The following is a 12,837-nucleotide window of genomic DNA, read 5'->3' as shown; positions in this document are numbered from 1 at the left end:
AGGAGTAGCCAGCACGGGTTCAGCAGGGGGAGGTCGTGCTTGACCAACCTGGTAGCCTTCTATGATGTTGTCTCTGGCTGGGTGGATGGGGGGAGAGCAGTGGATGTAGCCTACCTTGATTTCAGCAAGGCTTTTGATGCTGTCCCCCACGAAATCCTTATAACAAAGCTGAGGAAGTGTGGGATAGATGAGTGGACAGTGAGGTGGATTGAGAGCTGGCTGCTGGCAGAGCGCAGAGGGTCGTTGTTGGCGGTGCAGAGATCCAGTTGGAGGCCTGTAAGCAGCGGTGTTCCTCAGGGGTCTGTGCTGGGTCTGCTCTTGTTCAACATCTTCATCAGTGACCTTGATGAGGGGATGGTGGCCACCCTCAGCAAGTTTGCTGATGATACGAAGTTGGGAGGATTGGCTGAAGGCTGTGCTGTCATTCAGCGAGAGCTGGACAGGCTGGAGAGCTGGGCAGAAAAAAACCGGATGAGGTTTAACAAAAGCAAGTGTAGAGTCTTGCACCTAGAGAGGAGTAATTGCATGCAGTGGTACAGGTTGGGGGATGAGCTGCTGGAGGGGAGCTCTGCGGAGAGGGACCTGGGTGTCCTGGTGGACGACAGGTTGCCATGAGCCAGCAGTGTGCCCTTGTGGCCAAGAGGGCCAATGGCATCCTGGGGTGCATTGCACAGAGCGTGGCCAGCAGGTCGAGGGAGGTGATCCTCCCCCTCTGCTCTGCCCTGCTGAGGCTTCATCTGGAGCACTGCGTCCAGTTCTGGGCTCCCCAGTACAAAACAGACAGGGATCTCTTGGGAAGAGTCCAGCGGAGGGCCACCAAGATGGTGAGGGGCCTGGAGCATCTCTGCTATGGAGAAAGGATGAGTGAGCTGGGTCTGTTCAGCATGGAGAAAAGAAGGCTGAGAGGGGACCTGATCCAGGTCTGTGAATATCTGAGGTGTGGCGGGCAGAATGGTGAGGCCAGACTCTTTTCAGTGGGGAGTGGAGACAGGACAAGGGGAAACGGCTGGAAACTGCAGCATAGGAAGTTCTGCACCAATGTGCGAAGGAACGGCTGTGCAGTGAGGGGAGGAGCAATGGAACAGGCTGCAGGGACGGGGGGGAGTCTGTGGGTCCCAATGTGTCTCTATGAGTCCCACTGTTCACTGCAGCAGGCTGCCCAGGGAGGTGGTGGAGTCTCCTGCTCTGGAGATGTTCAAGACCTGCCTGGATGCCGACCTGTGCGACCTGCTGTAGGGAACCTGCTTTGGCAGGGGGGTTGGACTCGATGAGCTCTGGAGGTTCCTTCCAACCCCTACAATTCTGTGGTTCTGTGAAGTGACCCCAGCTTTGTCTGCAGGCGCCCAGAGACCTCCTTCCTGTGGTTCACCTCCCCATACAAGACCCTGAAGTACATCCTGTGGCGCCGATACAAGTGGCTGCTCATCCTGGCCATCGTGCTCTTCGTTTTGCTGCTCTTCCTTGGGATCTTCATCTACGCCTTCCCGGTACGAGGGGTTTGGGAGGGGGGGAGGTGGGATAGGCTGAGGGGTGGGGTGCGATGTGCCCCAGGTGTGATGGTCCTTGAAGAATGGCTTGGTGGGCCGCAATGGACCAGAAAGAGAGCACATGCATCTGCTCCGTGCTCACATCTTTGTGCCTCTGTTTCGTCCCTGGAGGCGCCCGTGGCGATGGATGGGGCCCTGGGCAGCGTAACCCAACCCGTGACTTGGGCTGGAAGTGGATATGCTTTGTGGTCCTTCCCAACCCAGCCGTTCTGTGATCCCTGTCGTTGACCCTACGATTGGGAGACTCACTGATTCTGTGATTGATTTCGAGTTGTTCCCTCAGAGCTTTGATGTTGGAAGCGCTGAGCGTTGGTGGGAAAATCCCTAACAAAAACGCAGCCTAATTAGGGGCACAGCCACGTGGCAGGGCTGAGCAGTGGCAAGAAATGTGTGTTCTGTCATCGTTTTAAGGTGCAGGAGGGTTTATAAGGGTTTTTAGGCAGCCCTGTCTCTCACTGCCGAGGCTTGCAGCATGTAGGACCAACACAGTGTCTGAAACCAGGTGGGGAGGGTTTTCACCTCATCAATCAAGGAAGTGGCTTTTTCTTGCTTCGCTGTCAGTCCCGCTGGTGAAACAAAACAAAACAAATAAATAATGGAGCCCCATCCTCCCCATTTGGCTCGGGTTGGGGTTTTGCATCCTCCTCTGCTCCGGCGGCACTGCCGTAATTCATGCTTTTGGACGCCTTCTCCCTCATGGACTGATAAGAAAAACGACCCGCCTCTCCTTCCAGCACATAACAAATTCTGCTCCTCGGGTTTGATTTGTGTCCTTGGGAAGGGCTGGGATGCTTCTGCTGGAGAAGTTGTTCCCCAGGTGTGAAGCAGTGGGGAAGAGGAAATAACCCTACAAGAACAGATCTGTGCTGTGTTGTCATCCCAGCCCGTCGTGGAGAATCCCCTCCATGCTGAGCATGGAACCCTGAGCTGCTGTGACCCGGAGCTCAGTGTTCCCCCACAGCTGTGAGCAGTTTTGCATTCATTCCCGTGGCATCGGGTCAAAACAGCGTTGAGAGAAGCAGAAACTCCCAAACTATAACTATTGATTTACACTGGTTATTACTCGGGATTTTTCCCTGTTTCCTGGCTAAATGTTGTTGTATTTAATTTCGTTTTGGTCGGGTCCGTTTTTTCAGTCATCTTTTGAAAAGGGAATGGAATTTTTCTGTCCACGCAGTTGGCCAGCTTCCCCCTAGATTTTTGAGGTCACCGAGGTATCGACACGGAGATTCAGTTGCCTTCCCCTTCCATCCAACAAGAAATCTGGCGTTCGTGCTGGTGATGGTTTGCTGTGAAGGATGCCCCTGGCGTGCTGAGTGTTGGCAGGGCGCAGCGTGGCATCTCTGATTAAACGCACTGAAATCCAACCCCTCATTGCTTGCTTTCCTGCCTTGCTTGCCAGGAGTGCTGCCATAGCTCCACATGCTGGCCATGAAGCTTTGAGGTCCCGTACCACGGGTTTTTGGGCGCATTCCATCCCATTGCTCTTCAGGTCCTTGGCTGAAGAGGAATAGGACGAGAGGTGATGGCCTCACGTCGTGCCAGGGCAGGGTCAGGTTGGATATTAGGAGATGTTTAGTCTCCAAAAGAGTGGCAATGCAACGGCACAGCTGCCCAGGGAGTGGAGAGGTCACCAACCCTGGAGGTTGCTGAGGACTGTGGAGATGTGGCACTGAGGGCTGCGGTCAGTGGGCATGGTGCAATGGGTTGGGGTTGTTGGGCTTGGGGATCTTAGAGCTCTCCTCCAACCTGAATGATTCCATGATCCATGTGAGTGGTGGGGGTTGGTTGGCACTTAGAATCATAGAATCATAGAATCACCAAGGTTGGAAAAGACCTGAAAGATCATCCAGTCCAACCGTTCACCTATTCCCAATAGCTCCCACTAAATGAACACTTGAACTTGGTGGTCTTGGAGGTGCTCTCCAACCACAATGGTTCCATGATAGTGCTGGTGGTGGCAATGGGGATGAGGAGACGGTTGGACTAGATGATCTTGTAGGTCGTTTCCAACCTTGTGATTCTATGATTCTATGATTCTGTGATGCCACGGTTTGATGAATTCAGTGGATCAATGGATGCATGTCCACAACGTGCCCTAGGAATGAGCAGAGCCAGGGCTGCGTGGGTCCCCTCCCACCCTGAAGAGCTGGGAGTCTCACCTGGAAATGAACCTGGGGCATTTTGATGGCTTTTGGTGGAAGAATATCTACGTTTGAAAGCTTTCTTTTCCTATTTTTTTCCCATTCCCCACATAATGATGGCAGCTTCCAACCACAGCCCCAGCTGCCTGGTGACAGCCCTGCGCTTCCAGCTGGAGCCACAAACCCAGCAGCAGCCCCCAGAAATGGTGATTCCCAAAAACTCCAGCTCTTTTTTTTTTGGTGGATAAACACGAGCTGATAACTCAGTCCTGTTCAGAACAGTTAGGAAAAAAGGATCGTCTGGATCTACCAAAAACGAGGAAAACATTGAAAATCTGATCTTTTGAGGTTCTTCATCTCTTCCTGGGAGCTTTTCCACCCTCCCTCAGTGCTGGGCTCCTCAGCAGCCTTCCTCAGCTGTGCTCACAGGGCATTGCAGTGCAGCTTTCAGTGGTACCACCGTGGCAGGAGGAAGAAGCGCTGCTTCCAGCTGCGCTCAGCTCTGCTTTGCAGCACCGTGAAAATGTTTACTACCTTTTAAAGCTCTGTTTGCGTTCCGAGAGCCCAGCATTGCTTCCACTGCCATTAATTCTAATTACAGCTCGCTTTCTGCGCCGATTGATAATCCTGCTTGGCTTTCAACACTTGGTTAATACAAATTCGTGGCTGGACAGCAAACTCGCGACCCTCCGGAACGCAACCGTAAAAAAACAGAAGAGTTTAGGAGGACAGACTCTTGAAAGACAAATGGATGGATAATTAATTCGAAGGTTATGTCCCAATGGAGGCTTTTCTAATGACTTCTGGTAAACTGCCCTAATGTTGCTGGCTTGATTTATGGCATTATTAGAAATCCTCCGCTGGCAAATTGCCCCGTAATTCGCTACACGCCGTAATTTATCGTGATGCTTTTGGGCCGGGCTTTACTTCTCTTGTTTTTCATTTTCTCCCCTCTTCCAAAGCAGCATTATGCTTTGTTTCCAAAGCCTTTTTAAATTTTTTTTTTATTTTTATTTTTATTTTTTTTTTCCAAAGGAGTGATAGAACATCCTGTACCAATTAAATCCAATCTGTCTGGGAGAGCCTTCCAAACTGGCTAGTATGTGGTCACGGGTGTTTGAACCAGAGCTACTTTAAATAGAGCTCTTTCCAACCAGCCTGTCTTTGCCTGCGTTTGCATCGTGGTCTTGATAAGCAGCACTGACACAGCTTATTCTTTTTTGTTGTCTTCTTTCAAGGAAGGAATTGCGTGTAGAACAGGCTGCGGTGCTGTGGGGGAATGTGGAGATGTGGCACTTGGGGACGGGGTTTAATGGGGATGGATGGTTCGATGGCTGGAGCTGGTGATTGCAGAGGCCTCCTCCAACCATACTGGTTCTGTGACTCTACGAGGGGCCATGGTGATGAGTTGGGGTTGGGCTGGATGATCATGGAATCATAGGATGGCTTGGGTTGAATGGGACCCCAAGGATCACCAAGTCCCAACCCCACAGCCACAGGCAGGGCCGCCAACCTCCAGGACTGTGGCACAGCACCAGGTTGCCCAGGGCCCCATCCAACCTGGCCTTGAGCACCTCCACCACTCTCTCTGTAAAGAACTTCCCCCTGACATCCCATCTAAACCCCTACGGAGGTCTTCTCCAACTGTAAGGGCTGCCCAGGGGTGCCCCATCCCTGGAGCTTCCCAAAGGCCATGGATGGGGCCCTGGGCAGCCTGAGCTGGTAGAGGATGCTAAGGCTTGGACTTAATGATCTTCAGGTCCCTTCCAAACCAGGTCCAAACGCAAACCATTCTGTGATTCTTAAAAACTGGTGGACGGGACAATCCAAGCCCGTGAGTGACTCTTGGTGCTCACTGCTGGGAAGGCTCTGCTGGAAGAAGGCAAAACCCCTTCCTGTGTGTCCTGAGCATCCCATGGCAGGGTTGCTCTTGACCTCCACGTGCCGCCATGCCCCAACTCACCGCTTCTCTGCCTTCTTTCTCCCTCCCTGCAGAACTACGCTGCTATGAAGCTGGTGAAACCTTTCAACTGAGTGCCTGGATTTCAGCGGGACGCTGTAGCCCAGGACGTGGCGACGTGCCTTTCCCCAGAGCAGGGAGCCACCTGCAGCCCTCACCTCAGGAGCAGCGCCTAAACCAAACCTCCTCTGCAGCAGTTCTGATTTGGCTTCCTCGTCCTCCTTCTGTTTGTTTTAATTTTGGTCAGTGCTCGGATGCAAAGCTGGCGAGGGTTGGGGAGAAAAGGACCCTTTTGTGGGTTGTCCGTGGAGGCGATCATGGAGGAGTGATGGCTGCAAGGCGGCCGCAATCTCTCAGGTCCTGAGCAGGTTTTTCTTGGCACCCTGCAGCGGCCTCCCTTTGCCTTTGCCGTGCGATGTGCATTCGTGCATTCCTGCTTTTGGAGCCTGCCCTCCCTCCCCTGCGCTCCCACGTGCCCCATTGCCTTCCCAGCCAACGCTGCTGCAGCAGCAGAGGGCACGGAGCAGCCCAGGAGCAATGCAGCGCAGCGGGGGGGCTTTGCTTCCCTCCTCCTGCTGTGTGCAACCCCCTGCACTGCAGCTCGGTGCCTGATTGGTTTTTCTCCTTTTGCTGAAGCCAAACAGTGCAACAGCAGAGCACAGTGCACGCTGCTGCTGGGTGCTAGCAGGGCAGGCCGTGGGAAGCACAGCTGTTTGCTTTGTGCTTTGCAAGCAGGGCGTGATGAGTGCGCATCATGCGGGTTTTGCACAGCCCAGAAGGTGTGAATGGCGTTGCTGGGACGTTGCAGCTTTCTGCTCCCCCTGCCCATGCTGCAATCACTGATGTGCACTGAGAGGGTGTTCTGCTGCTGCTCGGAGCAGACAGCAGAACAAGGTGATCCCAGAGGATCTGTTTCTCAGGACAAACTGTGCTGGCGTTGGCTCCAGCGAGGCACTTAAGCCTATTCTTAGCAGCAGATGAGGGGGGGGAAAAGCACACGGCTAATTGCTTTGCTGGCGGGGACGTGATGGAAATCCTGTGCTGCTCAGTACTGTGACAGTGCCTGGATCGCACAGGGCAGCTCTGCCACGTGTGAGGACAACACTTCAGACACAGAGAATGTACCCCAAAGCAGCTGGTGCTCAGGTGTGGAGGTTCCCCACCCCAGGAACCATTTTGCCAGCAAAACTCGTCGTGTTTACCCACGTTCCCCTTTTTTCTTGATCTCGTTCCCACTCGTGCTCCTGTTAATGCTGACCTACCAGCTGTTGGCTCAAGATCTGGGGATGCTGCTTCCCCTGAGAAACAGGCGAGCTGAAGGGGAATGTTGGCTTTGCAGCTTCCTGGTGAGTTACGCCTTGGCCAAGTGGTGCTGATGTGGTCGGTTCTCTTCCACTGCAACCCTGCTTGCCTCGCTGCCTTCCTGCATGCCTTGCTGTGCCGTGGGAATCCAGGCCCCTTTCCTCATTTCTTGCCCCAGTTTGCACGTTTGGTGAAGTTTCCCATCTCAGTGACCCCCCACCTGTTTCAGAAATGGGATCTCAGTGCTGAGAGCCCCAAAGAGATGAGCAGCCCAAAGCTCCCGTCCAGCCGTGGATGGTTCTCATCCATCCATCCTGTTGCTCTGACCAGAGATGAGCAACCCTACCAAAAATAATTCCACCTGTCACTTCTCCAGAGCCTATTCCATCACAAAACCCTGTTTTATTCCCTAGCAGTTCTTCCCTGGCAAACCAGAGTGGGTTGACAATGATGGAAAGGGCAGCATCCCCACATCCAATCCTCTTCTTCCCAATCTGGGCTGCAGAGCTTTGTTTCATCCGGGGGCTGTGGTGGGCAAAGGCAGTTCTTAGCACCTGCAAACATCAGCCTGGTCTCGTTACCAAAGCCAGCCAAGAGGCCGGGCCCAAGTAAAGCCTTCTGCTGTCTATGCCTTATATATATAGATATATATATATATATCACTGTGGTTTACAAATGAAATAGCTCTGAAACCTTCTGCTTCCTGGTGTGTTCTGTTGGGTTCTCGAAGTGTTGGTCCCCACTGTGCTCCAGGTGGGAGAGCTCCAGGGGATCCTTAGTGCCTGTGTCCCCAAACGCCTTTCTTTTCCCTGAAAGGGTGCAGAGAAGAATATAGAACAGAATCAGTGTAGGAGAGGATAGGATAGAATAGGATGGGATGGGATTGGATGGGATGGGGTGGGACAGGATGGGATAGAAGAGAAATAGTACAGCATAGGATGGGATAGAATCAGAATAGGATAGGACAGGATAGAATAGAATGGGACAGGATAGAGTAGAATGGGGCAGGATAGAGTGGAATGGGACAGGATAGAGTAGAATGGGACAGGATAGAGTGGATTGGGACAGGATAGAGTAGAATGGGACGGGATAGAGTAGAATGGGGCAGGATAGAGTGGAATGGGACAGGATAGAGTGGAATGGGACAGGATAGAGTAGAATGGGACAGGATAGAGTGGAATGGGACAGGATAGAATAGAATGGGATGGGATAGAGTGGAATGGGACGGGATAGAGTAGAATGGGACAGGATAGAGTGGAATGGGACAGGATAGAATAGAATGGGACAGGATAGAGTGGAATGGGACAGGATAGAATAGAATGGGATGGGATAGAGTGGAATGGGACGGGATAGAATAGAACTACAATAGGATAGAATAGAATAGAACAGAATTAGGGTAGGATAGGATAGAACAGAATAAAAGAATTAGCATAGGATAGAACAGAATGGAACTAGTATAGGATGGGATAGGATAGAATAGAACAGAATTAGACCCCCTCAGGGTCCTGCACCCAACAGATTGGTTCATCCATCTGCCTCTCACTGTGATGAAGCTCAGGGCTCTCCTCTCCCCACTGTCTGCGTGCTTTCTGCCCACCCTCTGGACTACAGCAGTGGTACCAAGAGATGGGAGGAACCGTGCTGGTCCACATCTAAACTGCATCCACCCAGGCTGCAAGCAAGAGCCTGACTTGCTCCTAATTTTGTCCTCCTGCAGCAGAGTGCTCTGGTTTTCAGGCTCAGGCAATATTTTAGCAAGAGCCTGAAGGCTGGGATTGTGGGCAGGGGTTGAACCTGGTCTGAAAGTAGAGAGTGACTTCCACAGAGCAGGGATCCCCCGTCCCTGGAGGTGCTCAGGGCCGGGTTGGATGGGGCTCTGCTCCATCCTCCTCTTGTGGTTTCCCACCAGTTGGCATCCAGACCTCATCCAAAAGTGCCATCTCACGAGGAGTGGGGAATTATTGCCCCACAGATCAGGAAAGCCCAGCTCTGGCTGAGTCGTCCTCCCTCCCCCTTTGTTCTTTATTTCATGGAATAAATCCACCTGCTCTCCTACCTACTGGCAGTGGGACCTCTGGGAGGTTTGTCTGGAAGGGGCATCGTTCCATGTTTGTGACAAGCTGTGACTGAGCTGGACCACGGGGTTGCAGCCCCTTCTTCCCATTTCAGCCCCTGGAGCAGACAGAAGAAGGACAAATAGGAATTGTTGGATAAGGAAAAGGGGAAAAAAAAAAAAAAAAAAAAAAAAACAAGAAAAAAAACAACAAAACAACACTGAACAATCAGGAGATTGATGGCTGGCTTCTTTTTTTTCTTTTTTTCTTTTTTTTTGGCCAAGGAAAACACAGTGGGAAGTCATCTGCTCGCAATGGCCGTAGGCTCGAGAACAAAGCCTGGATTGATTGTCTTTCCCCATAGCACACAGAGAACCGCTGGCACCTGCCAGGATGAGTCACTGGGAGGGGAAGGCTGTCCGTGTGGCTCTGCCATCCACCTCTTCTGTGCTGGAAGTTGGTGGAGATGCCTCTGAGCCCAGCTCTGCTGGAACCCTCCCAGTGCCGCCATCTCCCAGGGGCCGTGAGCAACTGGCGGTCGGGATCCTTATAACCATGGGTTGGTTTTGGGTTTTTGAGGGGAAAAGAAAAAAAAAGGAAGAAAAAACAAAGGCTTCCCTTCCCTTCCCTTCCCTTCCCTTCCCTTCCCTTCCCTTCCCTTCCCTTCCCTTCCCTTCCCTTCCCTTCCCTTCCCTTCCCTTCCCTTCCCTTCCCTTCCCTTCCCTTCCCTTCCCTTCCCTTCCCTTCCCTTCCCTTCCCTTCCCTTCCCTTCCCTTCCCTTCCCTTCCCTTCCCTTCCCTTCCCTTCCCTTCCCTTCCCTTCCCTTCCCTTCCCTTCCCTTCCCTTCCCTTCCCTTCCCTTCCCTTCCCTTCCCTTCCCTTCCCTTCCCTTCTTCCTTCCAAGCCAATGGGGATTCGAAATTCCAGGATCCAAGAAGTGAAGTTCATGAAGAATTTAAGCTTGAATTCGGCTGGTTGGGATCTCCATTGAGTAGAGAAGTTCATCTTCTCTTTGCCTCTATTGTAACATTGGGAAAATTCCATGTTGCCACACTCTGGGCTCACCTGGCCCAAGTGGAGCCAGGTGACCATGGGCATTGCATTGGGCCACGTGGAAGTTACAGATCCTGTGGTCCCATCCTGCCAATGAGAAGCAGAGACCGGAGAGGTTCTGTAGTGGGAAATCCATTTCTGGCATTCTGGTTGGTGCGTGAGATGCCAGGTCTCCTTGTCATTGAAGCGCTGGAAATCATCAAATGCTGCTTTTCAGCAACGAGCTTTAAAACTTGCTGTACATTTGTGTATATGGTGAGCCGTGCCTTGAATGCACCAGAAGAAATAAAAGCAAAGACATGAAATCTCGTGGGATGCAGAATGGAAAAGCATCAAACTATGAAACACGTCTTCCTTTCTGCATCCCAATCACAGAAAGCCCCTTAACAGGTAATCTGCTTCTCCAGTGCTTCGAGATAACGGAGCATCCCGAATTTGGGGCTGATACATCGATAATTTGTGCAGGAGGAGATGAGCTTTTGAGTTTTGGATGGTTAGGGGATGGTTGGTGGTAGACTTATCATGCAAGCTTGTCAACTGGGAGACCTCAACACAGAGCTTAAAAGGGATGAGTAGAGTAGAATAGAATGGAATGGAATGGAATGGAATGGAATGGAATGGAATGGAATGGAATGGAATGGAATAGTTCAGTTGGGAGGGACTCACAAAGATCATCGGGTGATCATTTGATCCAGAAGTTCTGACAGGAATTCGGGAGGTTACTGGTAGAAAAACCCAACGCTTTCTGATCTAAATTGGAAGAAGAAAAAGGTTGTGTTTGGTGCTTTTGTGAATGCTTGGAGAGGGAGTGGGAGAAGGTTGGAAGGACCCCAAATGTGGGTTGGAAAGAGGTAGAAAGGATGTGTGTGTGTCCACAGCCCATGTCGCGAGCCATGACGAGCCCATGGCAAGTCAGAGTTGGCCTGGAGAGTGCCTTGGGCATGAGGCAGAGGATGGTGTGGTTTCATAAATGTCTTCCTCAGCTGATGGGTCATTAACATCAGTGAGGTTTAGGTGGGTTTTGGAGATTCCCAAAGTCTGGGTGAGTGGGTTTTTCCCTGCTGTTTGATCAGTTTGTGCCCCAGTGATGACCGCTGAGCTGCAGGAAAATCTCTGCAAATCAGATCCGCGAGGAACATCAGTGCTGGGATGTGAGATTTTGTTAGTGGTGCCTTCTAGCCAACTATCTGCCCTTCACATCCAGGACAGGGTGTCCTTCTGTCCCTTTTCCATGAGTGCAATGGGGCAGGAGAGCATGGGATTCCATGACTCCACAACTCTGTGAGTCAGCATGGTGGGGATGGGTTGCACTCGATGGTCTTCGAGGTCTTTTCCAACCTTAACCTGTGATTCTATCTTGCTTGCTTCCCACCAAAACACCCACTGAAACCAAGGGAAAGCCTGCTCCGTCCTGACTGCAAGACTATGGGAACAAGGAGCCAAGGACAAAGAAGGGAAAGGGAAGCTTGTCACAGATAGTTAAACAGTTACGACCTTCCCCTCACCCCCATCTCCTCACCGGATCATTCCAGCACAGTAAATCACCCAAACTTTGACAGCAAAAGGGCTGCCAAGTTGGACAGAAGGCCGATGGCCATGGCCGGAGTGCAGTCGCTCTGGCAGGGAAGTTGGGATAACGGAGCCAGGCCTGGCTTTGGACAAACACCGAGCCAAGTCAACGCACGCGTGAAGGTCTGTGCGTGTGCACGAGCTGTGTGAGGTCGTGTGCTGCTGATTGCCAGCGCTGTTGGCACACAGACCTCTGGGGGAGGGCTGGGGGGCAAACCCTGGTGCGTTTTACAGTAGAAATTAAAAATAATAGCTTCTCTTCCCCTCCCCTTCTACCCTCTCTACCCCATCTATTCTCTCTTCTTTTTCCCCTTCCTTCCCAACTTTCCTTCTTTCTTTCTGCTTTTTTTCTCTTCTTTTTTTTCTTCCTTTCCTTTCTTTTTTTCTTTTGCAGCAACCTCACCTAGCAGCCCTTGGAGAGCACCCATGGGCAGATAGCTGACCTTGCCTCTCCCCCTCTTAAATCCTTCTCGAAACAAAGATGACCCCAAACAGGTGGCACATTACCACTCATAGAAGATCCCAAATCCCTCCCTGCCCCTGATAAAACACCCTCAGTGGCTTGGAGATCTCAGCAATGGAAAATGGGAGAAGAAAGAATAGGAAAAAGTCTGGGGCGCAGCGAGGAAGAGGAGGAGGGAGACACCTAACCTTCTCCCATTAGAAACCTACAGGGAGCACATGGAAATCCTCATTTTTGGGGGAAAAAAAGAGGCTTAAATACACAAGAAGAAAAGAAAAAAAAGCCCATTTTGGGGTTGGATTAAATGAACTTCAGAGGTGCCTTCCAACCCCTACAGTTTCGTGATTTTGAATTGTGGGATTGCTTTCTTTAGACCTTTTTTGGGCACAGCACTTTTTGGTGTCCTGATGTGAAACAATTCCCTGTTTTGAGATTTCCTATAAGCTACTTTAAGAAACGCCCCAGGTTTCTTAAAACCCCCAGGTTTCAGGAAAAAAAAAAAAAAAAAAGCAAAAAAAAGCAAAAAAAAAAGCAAATAATCTTTCTTGAGAACGAAAGAAAACATTTCATTTCTGGTAGAATTAATTTTAAATATGAGGGTTTTTTTGGGTTTTTTTTTAACAATCACTGGTGAACTGGAAAATTCATTATTCGTTCTTACCTTGTTGGCCCTATGGGAAAACACAGCCCAGGGACGTGACACCATTCATCCCACTGCTGTCAGGCTCAGGATCTGAGCTCACGTT

General features: G+C 51.2%; 1 protein-coding gene across 1 annotated transcript in view; it reads left to right on the top strand.

The window, feature by feature from the left end:
- Window positions 1-5,725, top strand: part of DYSF (dysferlin) — a gene marked incomplete at both ends in the record, with an annotated part of 38,135 nt that extends 32,410 nt beyond the window's left edge. Inside the window, 2 exons of the mRNA XM_079534539.1 lie at window positions 1,340-1,487; window positions 5,687-5,725. Of these exons, the coding sequence (XP_079390665.1) occupies window positions 1,340-1,487; window positions 5,687-5,725 (187 nt within the window). The remainder of the gene's footprint in view (window positions 1-1,339; window positions 1,488-5,686) is intronic.
- Between the last annotated feature and the right edge of the window lie 7,112 nt (window positions 5,726-12,837).

The sequence above is a fragment of the Tetrao urogallus genome (genome assembly GCF_951394365.1).
Source record: "Tetrao urogallus genome assembly, chromosome: 4".
Taxonomy (NCBI): domain Eukaryota; kingdom Metazoa; phylum Chordata; class Aves; order Galliformes; family Phasianidae; genus Tetrao; species Tetrao urogallus.
The sequence above is the reverse complement of the archived record's forward strand: the minus strand, read 5'-3'. Positions and strand labels throughout refer to the sequence as shown.